The following is a 14,164-nucleotide window of genomic DNA, read 5'->3' as shown; positions in this document are numbered from 1 at the left end:
GGGCCTGCATTAGGGGGTAACAAGCAGGGCAATTGCCTGGGGCCCTATGCCACAGCAGCCCCTATGAAGCTAAGCTGCTCAGGCTTTGGCTTCAGTCCCAGGTGGTGGGGCTCAAGGCCTCAGGCTTCAGCCCCATGCAGCGGGGCTTCTGCTTTCTGACCTCGGCCCCAGCAAGTCTAATGCTGGCCCTGTTTGGCGGACCCCCTGAAACCTGCTCATGGCCCCCCAGAGTACTCCGGACCCCTGGTTGAGAACCACTAATCTAAGGGATACAGATGTCCAGTTGGCATCTAAATATCCTATACAGCTTTGAAAACCCCACCATGGTGTACAGTATGAATCTTGTTACCACTTCTTTTCAGAACACTGGAGTAAATCCTCAGCTGGTGTGAACGGTCACAGTTCCACAATGGGTGAGGACCGGCCCTATTTACTTTTGATGTCAATATTTACGCTTACCTGCATACAAGCATCATGACCTCTGATAGCAGCAAGGTGAGCTGCTGTCCAGTCTCTTATAGCTAAAGCTGTTTTATCAGCCCCATGCCAGAGCAGCCAGTGAAGACACTACCAATCAAAACAAAGACAAAGACATTCACATTTGTTTTAAATATAGGTTATTATCATGGATCCAATATACAGTTCTAATAGGGAATTCACTGCAAATTATCAGTTGATATTATGTTTCAAAGCATTATCGGAATTCTCCATTATTACAATAAATCACAACAGAGCATACATTAGTAAGTTGTTGCTGCATTAGAAAGCTACAGCTTCATTCCTTCATCCATCCAAGAAATGTACCAATAGCGTAGTAAAGCGGACCCAAGCATGCCTTACTGATCTTACAGTATGGCTTATGTAATTTTACATTTCAATTTTAAAAGATTTAAGATGTAACCTATAGGGCTATTTGTGTAATGTATCTTTCCACTATGAAAGTGAAGGGATAAATTTAAAAATTGGAGAAATGGGCACAAACATACTTCTCTGCAATTCTGATTATGTTTATTGCAAACCAAGAAAAATATCAACCCTTTGCCTTCCTATATTTTTCTGTTTAGACTCCTGGACTTGTGGTACCCTTTCTCTCCTCCCATTTTCCCATAACTAAGCCTCCCTTTCAGAGGTATTATTTTGTGCTCTAAAGGTCACTTCCAGCAACTCTAGGTGCCCTCCAGAGCATGAGATAAAACTTTATTTGTTAGGTGTACAACATTTTCTCCAGCAGCAATTTAAGCCAGGCTCCATCACTGGTTCCTCTGTTGTCTCTATGACTGGGGCACTGGAGAAGGTTGGCTAGATAAGACTCAACCCAAACAAGACCACAGCTTGACTTACAGGGTGGGGGAATCTTGGAAAAATGGCAGAAGTTATAGGAACAGCCCAGACTGATGGGATATGAGCACAGTTTGTTTCTAAAGACCAATACCTGGAGGTCTTGTTAGCTCCCTGGTGGTTTCTGGATACGTGGAAAGCAGCAATGTATTTCTTATTACTTGCATTTAGCAAGCAGTTTCCTGTGGCATATGGCCATAGTTATGCATGCATTTGTCGCTTCAAGGTTAGATTGCTACAGTGCATTCCACACGAGGTTACAACATGACACAGCTGCTAGTTCAGAATGTGGTAGCCCAGCCTTTAATCTCTGGAAGCTCATAACACTGGTGCAGTAGTTGTCAACTGATTTACGGGTAAATAGTCACGGTGTTGATTTTGATCTGTAAAACTCTAAATGGTTACAGTCCTGTCAAGTCCTTCTTCAGTCACGTGATGTACTCAAACTAAGATTCCATTGGTATAAGAGGGAACAGAGCTGGTGGCACAGTTCTCAGCTGAAATCAATGGCTCTTAAATTCACTTTTCATCTAGTTGGCCAGAGCCCAGATTTGATTACTTTTAGGATTTTCTGTAAATGTTACATATTTCCCTGGGCTTTCCCTGAAGTGAAGGGGAGGAGGACTAAACAGGTTGCTTGAGGGATGGAGGAAGGCATGAGTCTGTAAGGAAGACTATAAATGGAGCCAATGTTAGGACTGGGAAAGTCTCTTCCGGTTTGTTCTGTAATGTACTATGAAATCCTGCGACGCTGAATACATATAACATGCCTAGGGCATGGAAAAGGCACAATAAGTCTAGAAAACTTAAAAATTAATATATTAATTTCTGCATCATATTTAAAGTGTATATTCATCATAAGTTCCTGCTTTACTAGTGCTGAATGGATTTACTAAGCAATAAATAGACAAAAAGATTATTGATTCAGCCAGACCAGCATGAGCTTGCAAGCCTGTTTTCAGTCTCTCCTATCCTGAGAAGGAAAGCATTGATCCATAAGATCCTTGTTGTCCTAGATCTAAAAAAATGTTTTACCTCCAGGCTTCCAGAGTGTGCTGCACAGTGCAAAGGTGTAAATTTATGGACTAAATCCACCTCATTAATACTGGCTCCGCTTTTTACCATTGATGCAAGTTGTTCTACATCACCGGCTTTCACTGTCTCATGTAGGTTAGCATAATTTGGCTTCTTTTGACAGCTGTTGAAGAACAACAAAGGGTCATTAACCACTTGGATGACATTGTGGGGACATGAAACATGGAACGAATCAGAAGATGCTGACATGGAAATGTTTATTAGTTTTGAAGATGCTCGGCAGCAATATAATGAACCTGATCTTTACTCTGACAAAACTCCCCATCCCTAGTAGGCAATATAAACTTTTTCAGAATGAGGGCTGTAGGACTGGATGCTATGTCTGTGAGAACCTTTATCACACCATCAAACCTACTGAAAGATAAAGTTATCATTTAGTATATTTTGACACCAGAATGACGACTACTGTAGGGAGTGGTTCTTTGTCCATAATAATGCTTAGCTCTTACATAGTGTTTGTCATTAGCAGGTCTCCAAGAACTTTGCAAAGGAGGTAAGCATCATTATCCCAATTTTACAGAAACTGAGACACAGAGAGACAAGCCCAAGGTCACCCAGCAGGGGAGCCAGGAATAGAACCCAGTCCAGTGCACAGTTCATTAGGCTACACTTACTCTATTGATCATCCTGTGTTGCTTGGTATTACTAATAGCTATTGAATTTCTAAGGTAGCCATCAGCTTGTTATTGTGGCCTGAAATCCTGGTCCCATTGACGTCTGTGACAAGAACATAAGAACAACATACTGGGTCATAACAAAGGTCCAACTAGCCCAGTATCCTGTCTTCCGACAGTGGCCAATGCCAGGTGCTTCAGAGGAAATGAACCGAACAGGTAATCATCAAAAAAGAAAAGGAGTACTTCTGGCACCTTAGAGACTAACAAATTTATTTGAGCATAAGCTTTCGTGAGCTACAGCTCACTTCATCAGATGCATTTGATGGAAAATACAGTGGGGAGATTTATATACACACACAGAAAACATGAAACAATAAGTTTATCATACACACTGTAAGGAGAGTGATCACTTAAGATGAGCTATTACCAGCAGGAAGGGGGAGGGGGGGAAAGGAGGAAAACCTTTTGTGGTGATAATCAAGGTGGGCCATTTCCAGCAGTTAACAAGAACGTCTGAGGAACAGTGGGGGGTGGGGTGGGAGGAGAAATACCATGGGGAAATAGTTTTACTTTATGTAATGACCCATCCACTCCCAGTCTCTGTTCAAACCTAAGTTAATTGTATCCACTTTGCAAATTAATTTCAATTCAGCAGTCTCTCGTTGGAGTCTGTTTTTGAAGCTTTTTTGTTGAAGGATAGCTACTCTCAGGTCTGTAATCGAGTGACCGGAGAGATTGAAGTGTTCTCCAACTGGTTTTTGAATGTTATAATTCTTGACATCTAATTTGTGTCCATTTATTCTTTTACATAGAGACTGTCCAGTTTGACCAATGTACATGGCAGAGGGGCATTGCTGGCACATGATGGCATATATCACATTGGTAGATGCGCAGGTGAACAGTCTCTGATAGTGTGGCTGATGTGATTAGGTCCTATGATGGTGTCCCCTGAATAGATATGTGGACAGAGTTGGCAACGGGCTTTGTTGCAAGGATAGGTTCCTGGGTTAGTGGTTCTGTTGTGTGGTGTGTGGTTGCTGGTGAGTATTTGCTTCAGATTGGGGGGCTGTCTGTAAGCAAGGACTGGCCTGTCTCCCAAGATCTGTGAGAGTGATGGGTCATCCTTCAGGATAGGTTGTAGATCCTTGATGAAGCGTTGGAAAGGTTTTAGTTGGGGGCTGAAGGTGATGGCTAGTGGCATTCAGTTATTTTCTTTGTTGTGCCTGTCCTGTACTAGGTGACTTCTGGGTACTCTTCTGGCTCTGTCAATCTGTTTCTTCACTTCAGCAGGTGGGTATTGTAGTTGTAAGAATGCTTGATAGAGATCTTGTAGGTGTTTGTCTCTGTCTGAGGGGTTGGAGCAAATGCGGTTATATCGTAGAGTTTGGCTGTAGACAATGGATCATGTGGTGTGATCTGGATGAAAGCTAGAGGCATGTAGGCAGGAATAGCGGTCAGTAGGTTTCCGGTATAGGATGGTGTTTATGTGACCATCGCTTATTAGCACCGTAGTGTCCAGGAAGTGGATCTCTTGTGTGGACTGGTCCAGGCTGAGGTTGATGGTGGGATGGAAATTGTTGAAATCATGGTGGAATTCCTCCAGGGCTTCTTTTCCATGGGTCCAGATGATGAAGATGTCATCAATGTAGTGCAAGTAGAGTAGGGGCATTGGGGGACGAGAGCTGAGGAAGCGTTTTCTAAGTCAGCCATAAAAATGTTGGCATACTGTGGGCGCCATGCGGGTACCCATCGCAGTGCCGCTGATTTGAAGGTATACATTGTCCCCAAATGTAAAATAGTTATGGGTGAGGACAAAGTCACAAAGTTCAGCCACCAGGTTAGCCGTGACATTATTGGGGATACTGTTCCTGATGGCTTGTAGTCCATCTTTGTGTGGAATGTTGGTGTAGAGGGCTTCTACATCCAGAGTGGCTAGGATGGTGTTTTTAGGAAGATCACCGATGGATTGTAGTTTCCTCAGGAAGTCAGTGGTGCCTTGAAGATAGCTGGAGTGCTGGTAGCGTAGGGCCCGAGGAAGGAGTCTACATAGCCAGACAATCCTGCTGTCAGGGTGCCAATGCCTGAGATGATGGTGTCCAGGATTTCCAGGTTTATGGATCTTGGGTAGCAGATAGAATACTCCAGGTTGGGGTTCCAGGGGTGTGTCTGTGCGGATTTGTTCTTGTGCTTTTTCAGGGAGTTTCTTGAGCAAATGTTGTAGTTTATTTTGGTAACTCTCAGTGGGATCAGAGGGTAATGGCTTGTAGAAAGTGGTGTTGGAGAGCTGCCGAGTAGCCTCTTGTTCATATTCCGACCTATTCATGATGACGACAGCACCTCCTTTGTCAGCCTTTTTGATTACAATGTCAGAGTTGTTTCTGAGGTTGTGGATGGCATTGTGTTCTGCACGGCTGAGGTTATGGGGCAAGTGATGCTGCTTTTCCACAATTTCAGCCCGTGCACTTTGGCGGAAGCACTCTATGTAGAAGTTCAGTCTGTTATTTCGACCTTCAGGAGGAGTCCACCCAGAATCCTTCTTTTTGTAGTCTTGGTAGGAAGGTCCCTGTGGGTTAATACGTTGGTTAGAGGTGTGTTGGAAATATTCCTTGAGTCAGAGGACGTCGAAAATAGGATTCTAGGTCACCACAGAACTGTATCATGTTCGTGGGGGTGGAGGGCCAAAAGGAGAGGCCCCAAGATAGGACAGATTCTTCTGCTGGGCTAAGAGTATAGTTGGACAGATTAACAATATTGCTGGGTGGGTTAAGGGAACCACCGTTGTGGCCCCTTGTGGCATGTAGAAAAACTTCATGAAAAAACTCGTACAGAAAGAGACAGACTTCATCTTCCTCTCCAAATGTAAACAGAAGGACATCATACCAAAAGAACTGAATGTAAAAAATCCATTACAATCTACATACCACACAGACTATGCAGACAGCTTGTGCCACACACTCTCAAAGAAACTGTGGAACCACCTGATCAACATCCTCTACAGCAAACAGGGAAAGATTAAGAATGAGCTCTCAAAACTGGATACTCTCATAAAGAACCAACCTTCCACACAAACTTCCTCGTGGCTGGACTTTACAAAAACTAGACAAGCCATCTACACAACACTTGCTTCTCTACAAAGGAAAAAGTACACTAAACTCTCAAAACTATTGCATGCCACAAGGGGACACAACAGTGGTTCCTGCACATCTACAAATGCGATATATGCCATCAGGTGCCAGCAATGCCCCGCTGCCATGTACATTGGTCAAACTGGACAGTCTCTACGTAAAAGAATAAATGGACACAAATCAGACGCCAAGAATTAGAACATTCAAAAACCAGTCGGAGAACACTTCAATCTCTCCGGTCACACGATTACAGACCTGAGAGTGGCTATCCTTCAATAAAAAAAACTTCAAAAACAGACTCCAACGAGAGACTGCTCAATTGGAATTAATTTGCAAACTGGATACAATTAACTTAGGATTGAATAGAGACTGGGAGTGGATGGGTCATTACATAAAGTAAAACTATTTTCCCATGTTATTTCTCCCCCCAACCCCCACCCCCACCGTTCCTCAGACATTCTTGTTAACTGCTGGAAAGGGCCCACCTTGATTATCACCACAAAAGGTTTTTCTCCTTCCCCCCCCCTCCTTCCTGCTGGTAATAGCTCATCTTAAATGATCACTCTCCTTACAGTTTTCAGAGTAGCAGCCGTGTTAGTCTGTATTCGCAAAAAGAAAAGGAGTACTTCTGGCACCTTAGAGACTAACAAATTTGTTAGTCTCTAAGGTGCCACAAGTACTCCTTCTCTCCTTACAATGTCTATGATAAAACCCATTGTTTCATGTTCTCTGTGTGTGTATATAAATCTCCCCACTGTATTTTCCACCGAATGCATCCAATGAAGTGAGCTGTAGCTCACGAAAGCTTATACTCAAATAAATTTATTAGTCTCTAAGGTGCCACAAGTACTCCTTTTCTTTTTTGCGGATACAGACTAACACGGCTGCTACTCTGAAACCAGGTAATCATCAAGTGATCCACCCCCGTTGCCCATTCCCAGCTTCTGGCAAACAGTCTCAATGACTTTGGTGATGCAGGATCAGGCTGTAAATTTACAGACAGTATCATCCAGAGAATCTGGCACTGGAGTGGGAAACAGGTGACATCAGTTCTCTTCTGGGTTTTTCCACAAACTAATTGCGTAACCATGGGCAAGTCGCTTAGGGCCAAAATTTGCAAACCTAAATAAATGGCCTGGTATGAGCCCATGTATGGTTCTAGATCATTAACTTCAGACAGCTAAGTTTAAAAGTAACCCAAAATGGCTAATAAGATGTCAGCAAAGAACCATCTTCCACAGCAGTGGTATCAGAGTGCACTATTGTGTTATTTCATTAGGTTTGCCAAGGTGATGAGGATCCTCACAGATACAGGGTCCAATGTTACAGATCACACAAGTTTCAGAATGTGGGGCTTAACCTATTTGTGCCTCAATTTCTCCCTGTGCAAAGTAGGAATAATAATGCTTACTCGATGCTGTAGAGCAATTTTAGATGCTAAAGCATATACATCTAAGTATTATTAGGAAAAGCACCAAGCAATTTATGTAAAAAGTGCATGAATGTCCCTAACACGTGTTCTCCTCTCTCTATCTCTGCATATTATTGCTATTTATTTATTTGTATTGCAGTAGCACTGAGAAGCCTCAGTTGTGAACCCAGAGCTCCACTGTGTTAGCTGCTGTACAAGCACAGAACAAAGAGATGGTCCAGGCCTCAACCATCTTGGGAGCTTATTTTTGGCTGATGGTTTTGGGGATTTTTTGTTTTCTTTTGGAGAGGAGTTATTTGTTTTGTTTGTTTATTTTCAGAAACAGTGTCAGCAGTATCATTAGGACAGTAACCCAACAGACCTCAATGGAACTATACTGATTTACATCAGCTGAGAATCTGACCTACTGTATTCAATGAGAAGAACATGTGGGCATTTTGACAATGTTAATGCAATGAGTTTGGGTTAAATAATCTTTTCCATAACACAAACACACAGAAGGGCTGGCAAACATGGTGAATTTTGACTTGTGGCATGTCCTTGGAAACACCTAATTGGTAAAGAGGGAGAAGTTTGCACTCCCCCTTTTCTATGGAATGGACAGTGGCCCTCTAAAACTGCAGATATACTGAGATCTGCAACCTGAAAGGGTAAAGGTAATCCAGATGCCCAATACCTCAGTACTACTTCCCAGCTATCCTCCCGCTTTGTCACATTGTATTGAATTTTTTATTGAAACTATTATCAAAGTGGTTATAGAGATTGTTCATTAACAGAAAACCCAGTTTTCAGCAAACAAAAACATCAATAACCAACTTGGAGAAAATTTCAGTACCATTCTTGACGTAAAAAAATCTGGAAAAAAATTCAAAAAATGAACAATAGTTTCATTCTGAGCCCCGTGAGGGAGAAACAACGTTGAGACTTCAATTTTTTTTTGTTAATTAGTAAAAAAAAAATATAAATCAGCTACACACTGAACCTCTAAGGGGGTATTTCAAAGTGCACACAGAAGGAAAGATCTTATGATAATAGCAATCATAACCTCTCTGTCTGAGCCACTTGCAGACTTTAATCAGGAACCTCAGTGAGCTTCATTTATTAGTGAGTCATCAATGGTACAGCCAGGAATAAAATCCAGGTGTCCTGATGCCCCAGGGCCATGCTTAACCATATTTTTAACAGTTTGTCAAGCAGGATAAAGAAAAGGAGTACTTGTGGCACCTTAGAGACTAACACATTTATTTGAGCATAAGCTTTCGTGAGCTTGTAGCGAATACAGACTAACACGGCTGCTTCTCTGAATCAAGCAAAATAAATGCAATGCAGTCACATCCCTGTGCTATATGACATGACATTACCCGATGCTGGAGTAGGGCTTCCAGTCTACACAGATCAGGGTGGGGAGGAAGGATCGTTCAGAATAACCACCCTCTCCACCCTGCATGCCTCCCCGCAAAGTCATTAACCCTTTGGCTCCAGCCCTTGAGGAAGCAGCTTCATACGTGCTGGGAAGGGGCAGGAGCTGAGCCAGGCTCACCAGCTGGAGTGGCAGAAGCAACAGCAGCGTTTGTAGGCATGTTGGTCACTCAGCCAGGAGGGAGCCTTCCTCACTCACATCCTCCTCCTCTCTGTGCCAGCCCTGGTGGCTGCTGCAGAAGGGTTGCTATAGAAACAGTGTACACTTCCTGGGCTGATCACTTCCTCCCCTTGGCTGGGTGTCCCTGCAGTGTGGCTGGGGAGGGGGGCTAGGGCCAATGTCACACGGGAAAGGCAATGTCGGGCTGGGCATGGCTGGGAGAGGAGGGTAGTGGGGGGGCAGGTCTCAGGTCTATCAGTGTGGGAGGAAGACAGTGTCTTCTGGGGGTATTAGGAATCTGTGAGCGGGGAGGAGGGCTGTGTCAGGGGGTTGTGAGGGGTGTAGGTACCAGGGGTCTGTGAGCGGGGGAGAAAGTTAGTGTCAGGGGTCTGTGAGGGGTTCAGGTACCGGGGGTCTTTGAGCGGTGGAGGAGGGCACTGTCAGGGGTCTGTGAGGGGTGCAGGTACCAGGGGTCTGTGAGCGGGGGAGGAGGGCAGTGTCAGGGGTGTGAGGGGTGTAGGTACCAGGGGGTTGTGAGGGACAGAGTAGGGCAGTGTCAGGGTGTTTGTGAGGGTTGTAGGTACCAGAGGTCTGTGAGTGGGGGATGAAGGCAGTGTCTGTGTGTCTAGATCTCAGGGGGGGAATCTGTGAGTGGGGGGAGGAGAGCAGTGTCAGGGTGTCTTGGGAGTCTAGATCTCAGGTCTGTGTTGGGAAGAAACACAGTTTCATGGTGTCTGTGGGGGGTCAAGGTGTTAGGGGGCCTGTAAGTGGGGAGAAGGGCATTGTCAGTGTGTCTATGACAGGTGTAAGTATCAAGGGTCTCTGTGAATGGGAACAGAGGGTAGTGTCTGGGGGGGTCTAGGTATTTGGTCTGTGGGAGAAGTAGGGCAGTGTCAGGGTGTCTGTGAAGGGTGTAGGTCTTAGAGGTCTGGGAGTGGGGGAGGAGGGCAGTGTCAGTTGTGTGTGTGTAACAGGTGTCTTTGAGTGGGGGGGGGGTAACTGTGGGGATGGATGTGGGTCTCTCTAAAGAGACATATCAGCTGTGTCTGAGGGAAAAGGTGGTTGGAGTCTCTTTCAAGGTGACCTGTTTGTCTGAGGATCTCTGTAAAGTGAGTGAGGTGTATATAAGTGGATGACTAGGGGAGCAATATGGCATGGATCTCTGTAGGGAAGTCTATGCGGAGAGATGTGTTTTGTTTTTTTCTTTTTTCCTTCTTTTTTTCCTATCTGTTTTGTTATTTGTGTGTGGGTGTGTGTGTGGTGTGTGTGTGTGTGTGTGTCTCCCATTTTGAGTAGAGCGGGCTGTGTAATAGAATGCTAAACTATATTATACTGTTGAACCACTGGGTGGTGCTGTGTGTAACAAACCTTATTTAAGCTAAGCTCAGCCCTGGTGAGTGTTTTGCTCAGAAAGAAGCTCTGTGACGCTCCATGTACTGTGTCTGGTACAGGAGCATGACAGTGTCAGGTTGGTTCCTGTGCAGAGTTCTCAGAGAGGTCCATGTAAATGAGATAATGGTGTTAAATTGCAAATGAATTTTAGTTCTGCAGTTTCTCTTTGAAGTCTGTTTTTGAAGTTTTGTTGTTGTTGACGGATGGCTACTTTTAAATCTGTTGTAGAATGTCCAGGGAGATTGAAGTGTTCTCCTACTGGCTTTTGTATGTTACTATTCCTGATGTCTGATTTGTGTCCATTTATTCTTTAACATAGAGACTGTCCGTTTTGGCCAATTTACATGGACAGTGCTGCTATGGCAACCTAGTCAAAGGTGATGAGGATGACTTCTGAGTCATCTTCAGTCCTCTTCTTTGTGAGTTTTATTTGAATGCTTGGAGCTAGAGTGGTGTTTGAAGGTCTTGCTGCAGGATTTACATTTGATTCCTGAAGTTGTAAGAGGGTCTCTATTTGTTGGACAGGGTATTATTGCTGTTCTTATTGCTGCACTGCCAACTCCTGAATGAGTTGTTGCTGCTGTTGTATCTCCTGTTGTTGCTCCTAGGTGGCCATTTTTTGGAACAGCTGGTACTGTTGTTGCTGCAGTTGGGCTGCCTGGTGTTGTTGGCTGTCCAATAGACACTTCAGTAATTTAACCTACCTCCTTTTAGGTCTCACAGCAAGTCTAGGATGTTGCCTGCTTTCTCTGCCAAACTGTGATGGGGGCTGGGCTTATGTGTGCTGCCACCTAGTACTTACATCACTGGGTATCAACTCTCCCCATCTCTGGCCTTCCTCGCCAGCAATCACTCCAGTGCTGTGGTGGTTCAGCTTTTGGTAGGTAACGACTTGACCCACAGGGCCACTTCACCAATTGAAGTATGCCCACTTCTGGGTTAATGAAATGTATACGGTCCAACATCCCCACAAAAGAAAGTCTTCAACCCACATGTCGCCTATGAGTGCCGCACCCTTCACTTAGGGTTTACTACGTCTCTATCCTCTCCTCCTGTATAAGGGAGAGAAAAGAGGTTTATCCACCCAGATCACCTTTCAGGTTCAAGTCAGAGTCATCAACATTTCTAAAGCATCTGGGCCACTGCTCAAGATCAGGACCTCAGTGGATCTTTCTCCCAGTGAAAGCACTCTTGGGTTTTGGCTGTGATGTCAAAGATGTCTAAAATGGCCACCTTGACTGATGCATAATCAGGCCTGGCCATGGCATCAAGACCATGATATGGGGCTTTTGCCAGCCCCATCAGATAGGGTGCTAACAAACAGTGTGGAACTAAACATTTTAGCACCCCGGACGAGCAAGCATATTTGCGCCCCTACTAGAGCCTTGCATGGGACTATTTATTTAATCCCACCATGCCACCCCATGGGAATGTAATGGGATTAAAAGAATAGTCTTCCCACCCCACAAACAACATAAACGTCCCAGCCAGCAGCTGCTGCTCTCCAGCCACCTAGCTTTGAAGACAGCGCCACTGCCAGCAACAGCACAGAAGTAAGGGTGACAGCTGGATGGCTCCTCAGCTCTGAGGGCAGAGCCACCGCCACCAGCAGCATGGAAGTAAGAGTGGCATAGTAGTATTGCCACCCTTACTTCCATGCTGCTGCTTATGGCAGAACTGCCTTCCGTGCTGGGTGGCCAGATAGTGGTGGCCGCTGCCAGGTCACCCAGCTCTGACGGCAGCGCTGCCGTTGGTAATAGCGCAGACATAAGGGTGTCAGGGTATGATATTACTCCCATGACTTCTGCGCTGCAGCCAGCAGCAGCGCAGAAGTAAAGGTGGCATGCTATAGTATTGCCATCTTTACTTCCGGGCTGCTGCAGATGGCAGAGTTGCCTTAGAGCTGGGTGGCCAGATCGCAGTGGCCATTGGCTGGCCACCCAGCTCTGAAGGTAGCATCACCACCAGCAGCAGCACAGAAGTAAGGGTGGCAGGGTATGATATTGCCAGCCTTACTTCCACACTGGTGCTTGTCACTGGGTCAGCGGGGATCCTACCAAAACACGTTGACTTAGCTTTTGGTTCTATAACCATCTCCATGTATAGTCCCTCTGGTCTACTTCCGATACAGCGGTCCAGGAGTTTCCAGGGACTCTGGGTTCCTCGGCCTGCACAGCTCTCAGCAGCTCTACTCTCTTGGGCATCTTCAGCTAGCCAGGTATCTGCCTGGATCTCGGCAGGCCTGTCTTTTGCAGCTCCTGGGCTGGAGTCAACTATGTGTGTCCTCCCCCGCCTTGATGTTCAGCCCTGACTGAGCTGAGCTGCTCCCTTTTATACTAGTGCTCCAGCTGGAGCATGCCCAGCAGGGGTGAGAGGGCATGGCTTTCTCAGCCCACAGTGAGGGGTTAACCCTTCCCTGTTCAGTGTGGGGAGAGTACACCCCCTCACAAAGGATGACTATTTGTTGCATGAGGCATTGTTGCTGTTCTTATTGCTGCTCTGCCAATTCCTGAATGAGCTGCTGGGGTAGTATCTCCTGTTGTTGCTCCTGGTTGGCCATTTGTTGGAGCAGCTGGTACTGTTATTGCTGCAGTTGGGCTGCAGGTTATTGTTGACTATCTAACAGCCACTTCAATAATTTTACCATATCTAGCCTTTTTCTCTTTTTTAGGCCTCACAGCAGGTCTGGGATGTTGCCTGCTTTCTTTGCCAAATTGTGATGAGGGCCAGGTATACGTGTGGTACCGCCTAGTAGGTACATCACTGGGTATCAACTGTCCCGTCTCTGGCCTCCCTTGCTAGCCATCACTCCAGTGCTATGGGAGTCCACTTTTTGATAGGCAGTGACTTGACCCACAGGGCAACTTCACCAATTGAAGTTCACCCTCTTCTGAGTTAAGAGTCCAGTACAGTGTATATAGTCCAACATCCCCACAGAAGAGTCTTCAACCCACATGTCGCCTGTGAGTGGCACACCGTAGACTCGGGGCTTAAAACATCTATCCTCTCTTCCTCTCCAAAGGAGGGGAAAGGGTTTTATCCCCCCTCCACGAAAAAGGGTGGTTCGTAGGGGAGCCCAGGCCCTCTCTCTCCAGTCAGCATATGGTCAAATGCCTCATCAGTGATCCTCCAGAAGTTAGAGCCCAGGGTTCTCTAGTCTTAGGGAAGGGCTAGTCCCTTCTCTCAGGCCTGGGGTAGCTGCTGCTTGCAGAATCTTTCTTGTAGCCAGGACTTCTGCTGTACCCTTATTCAGGAGCTCTCAAGGTAAAGCCTCTCGTTCTCTGCTGTCTCGCTCCCTTCTGAGTTGTCTGGCTCCCTTCTAAACTCCTTGTAAACAGGGGCCTTGGAAAGCCAGTTGACCCAATGGTTGCAATATTTGGCTTCCTGCTTGATCTCCTGCTTCTGTGTACAATCAGTCTTTAAGGCAGGTGGCAGTAGGGGGACCTGGGCCCTTGCACTCCGGCAGGTCCCAGCCCAGGGACCTGTGTAAATTAACCCCGGAGTAAGGGACCTTCCAAGGGGGAGTCTACATTTGCTGCCCTGGGCTACTTCCTGCTGTTGCTCCTTCAGTTTCAGGCATGGCCCT

General features: G+C 45.7%; 1 protein-coding gene across 1 annotated transcript in view; it reads right to left on the bottom strand.

Moving 5' to 3' along the window:
• The window catches only part of ANKRD42 (ankyrin repeat domain 42), a 51,398-nt gene that overhangs the window by 30,124 nt on the left and 7,110 nt on the right, over window positions 1-14,164 (bottom strand). Inside the window, 2 exon segments of the mRNA XM_043504102.1 lie at window positions 460-567; window positions 2,374-2,536. Of these exon segments, the coding sequence (XP_043360037.1) occupies window positions 460-567; window positions 2,374-2,536 (271 nt within the window).

This window comes from Dermochelys coriacea, chromosome 1, assembly GCF_009764565.3.
Source record: "Dermochelys coriacea isolate rDerCor1 chromosome 1, rDerCor1.pri.v4, whole genome shotgun sequence".
NCBI lineage: Eukaryota > Metazoa > Chordata > Testudines > Dermochelyidae > Dermochelys > Dermochelys coriacea.
The sequence above is the reverse complement of the archived record's forward strand: the minus strand, read 5'-3'. Positions and strand labels throughout refer to the sequence as shown.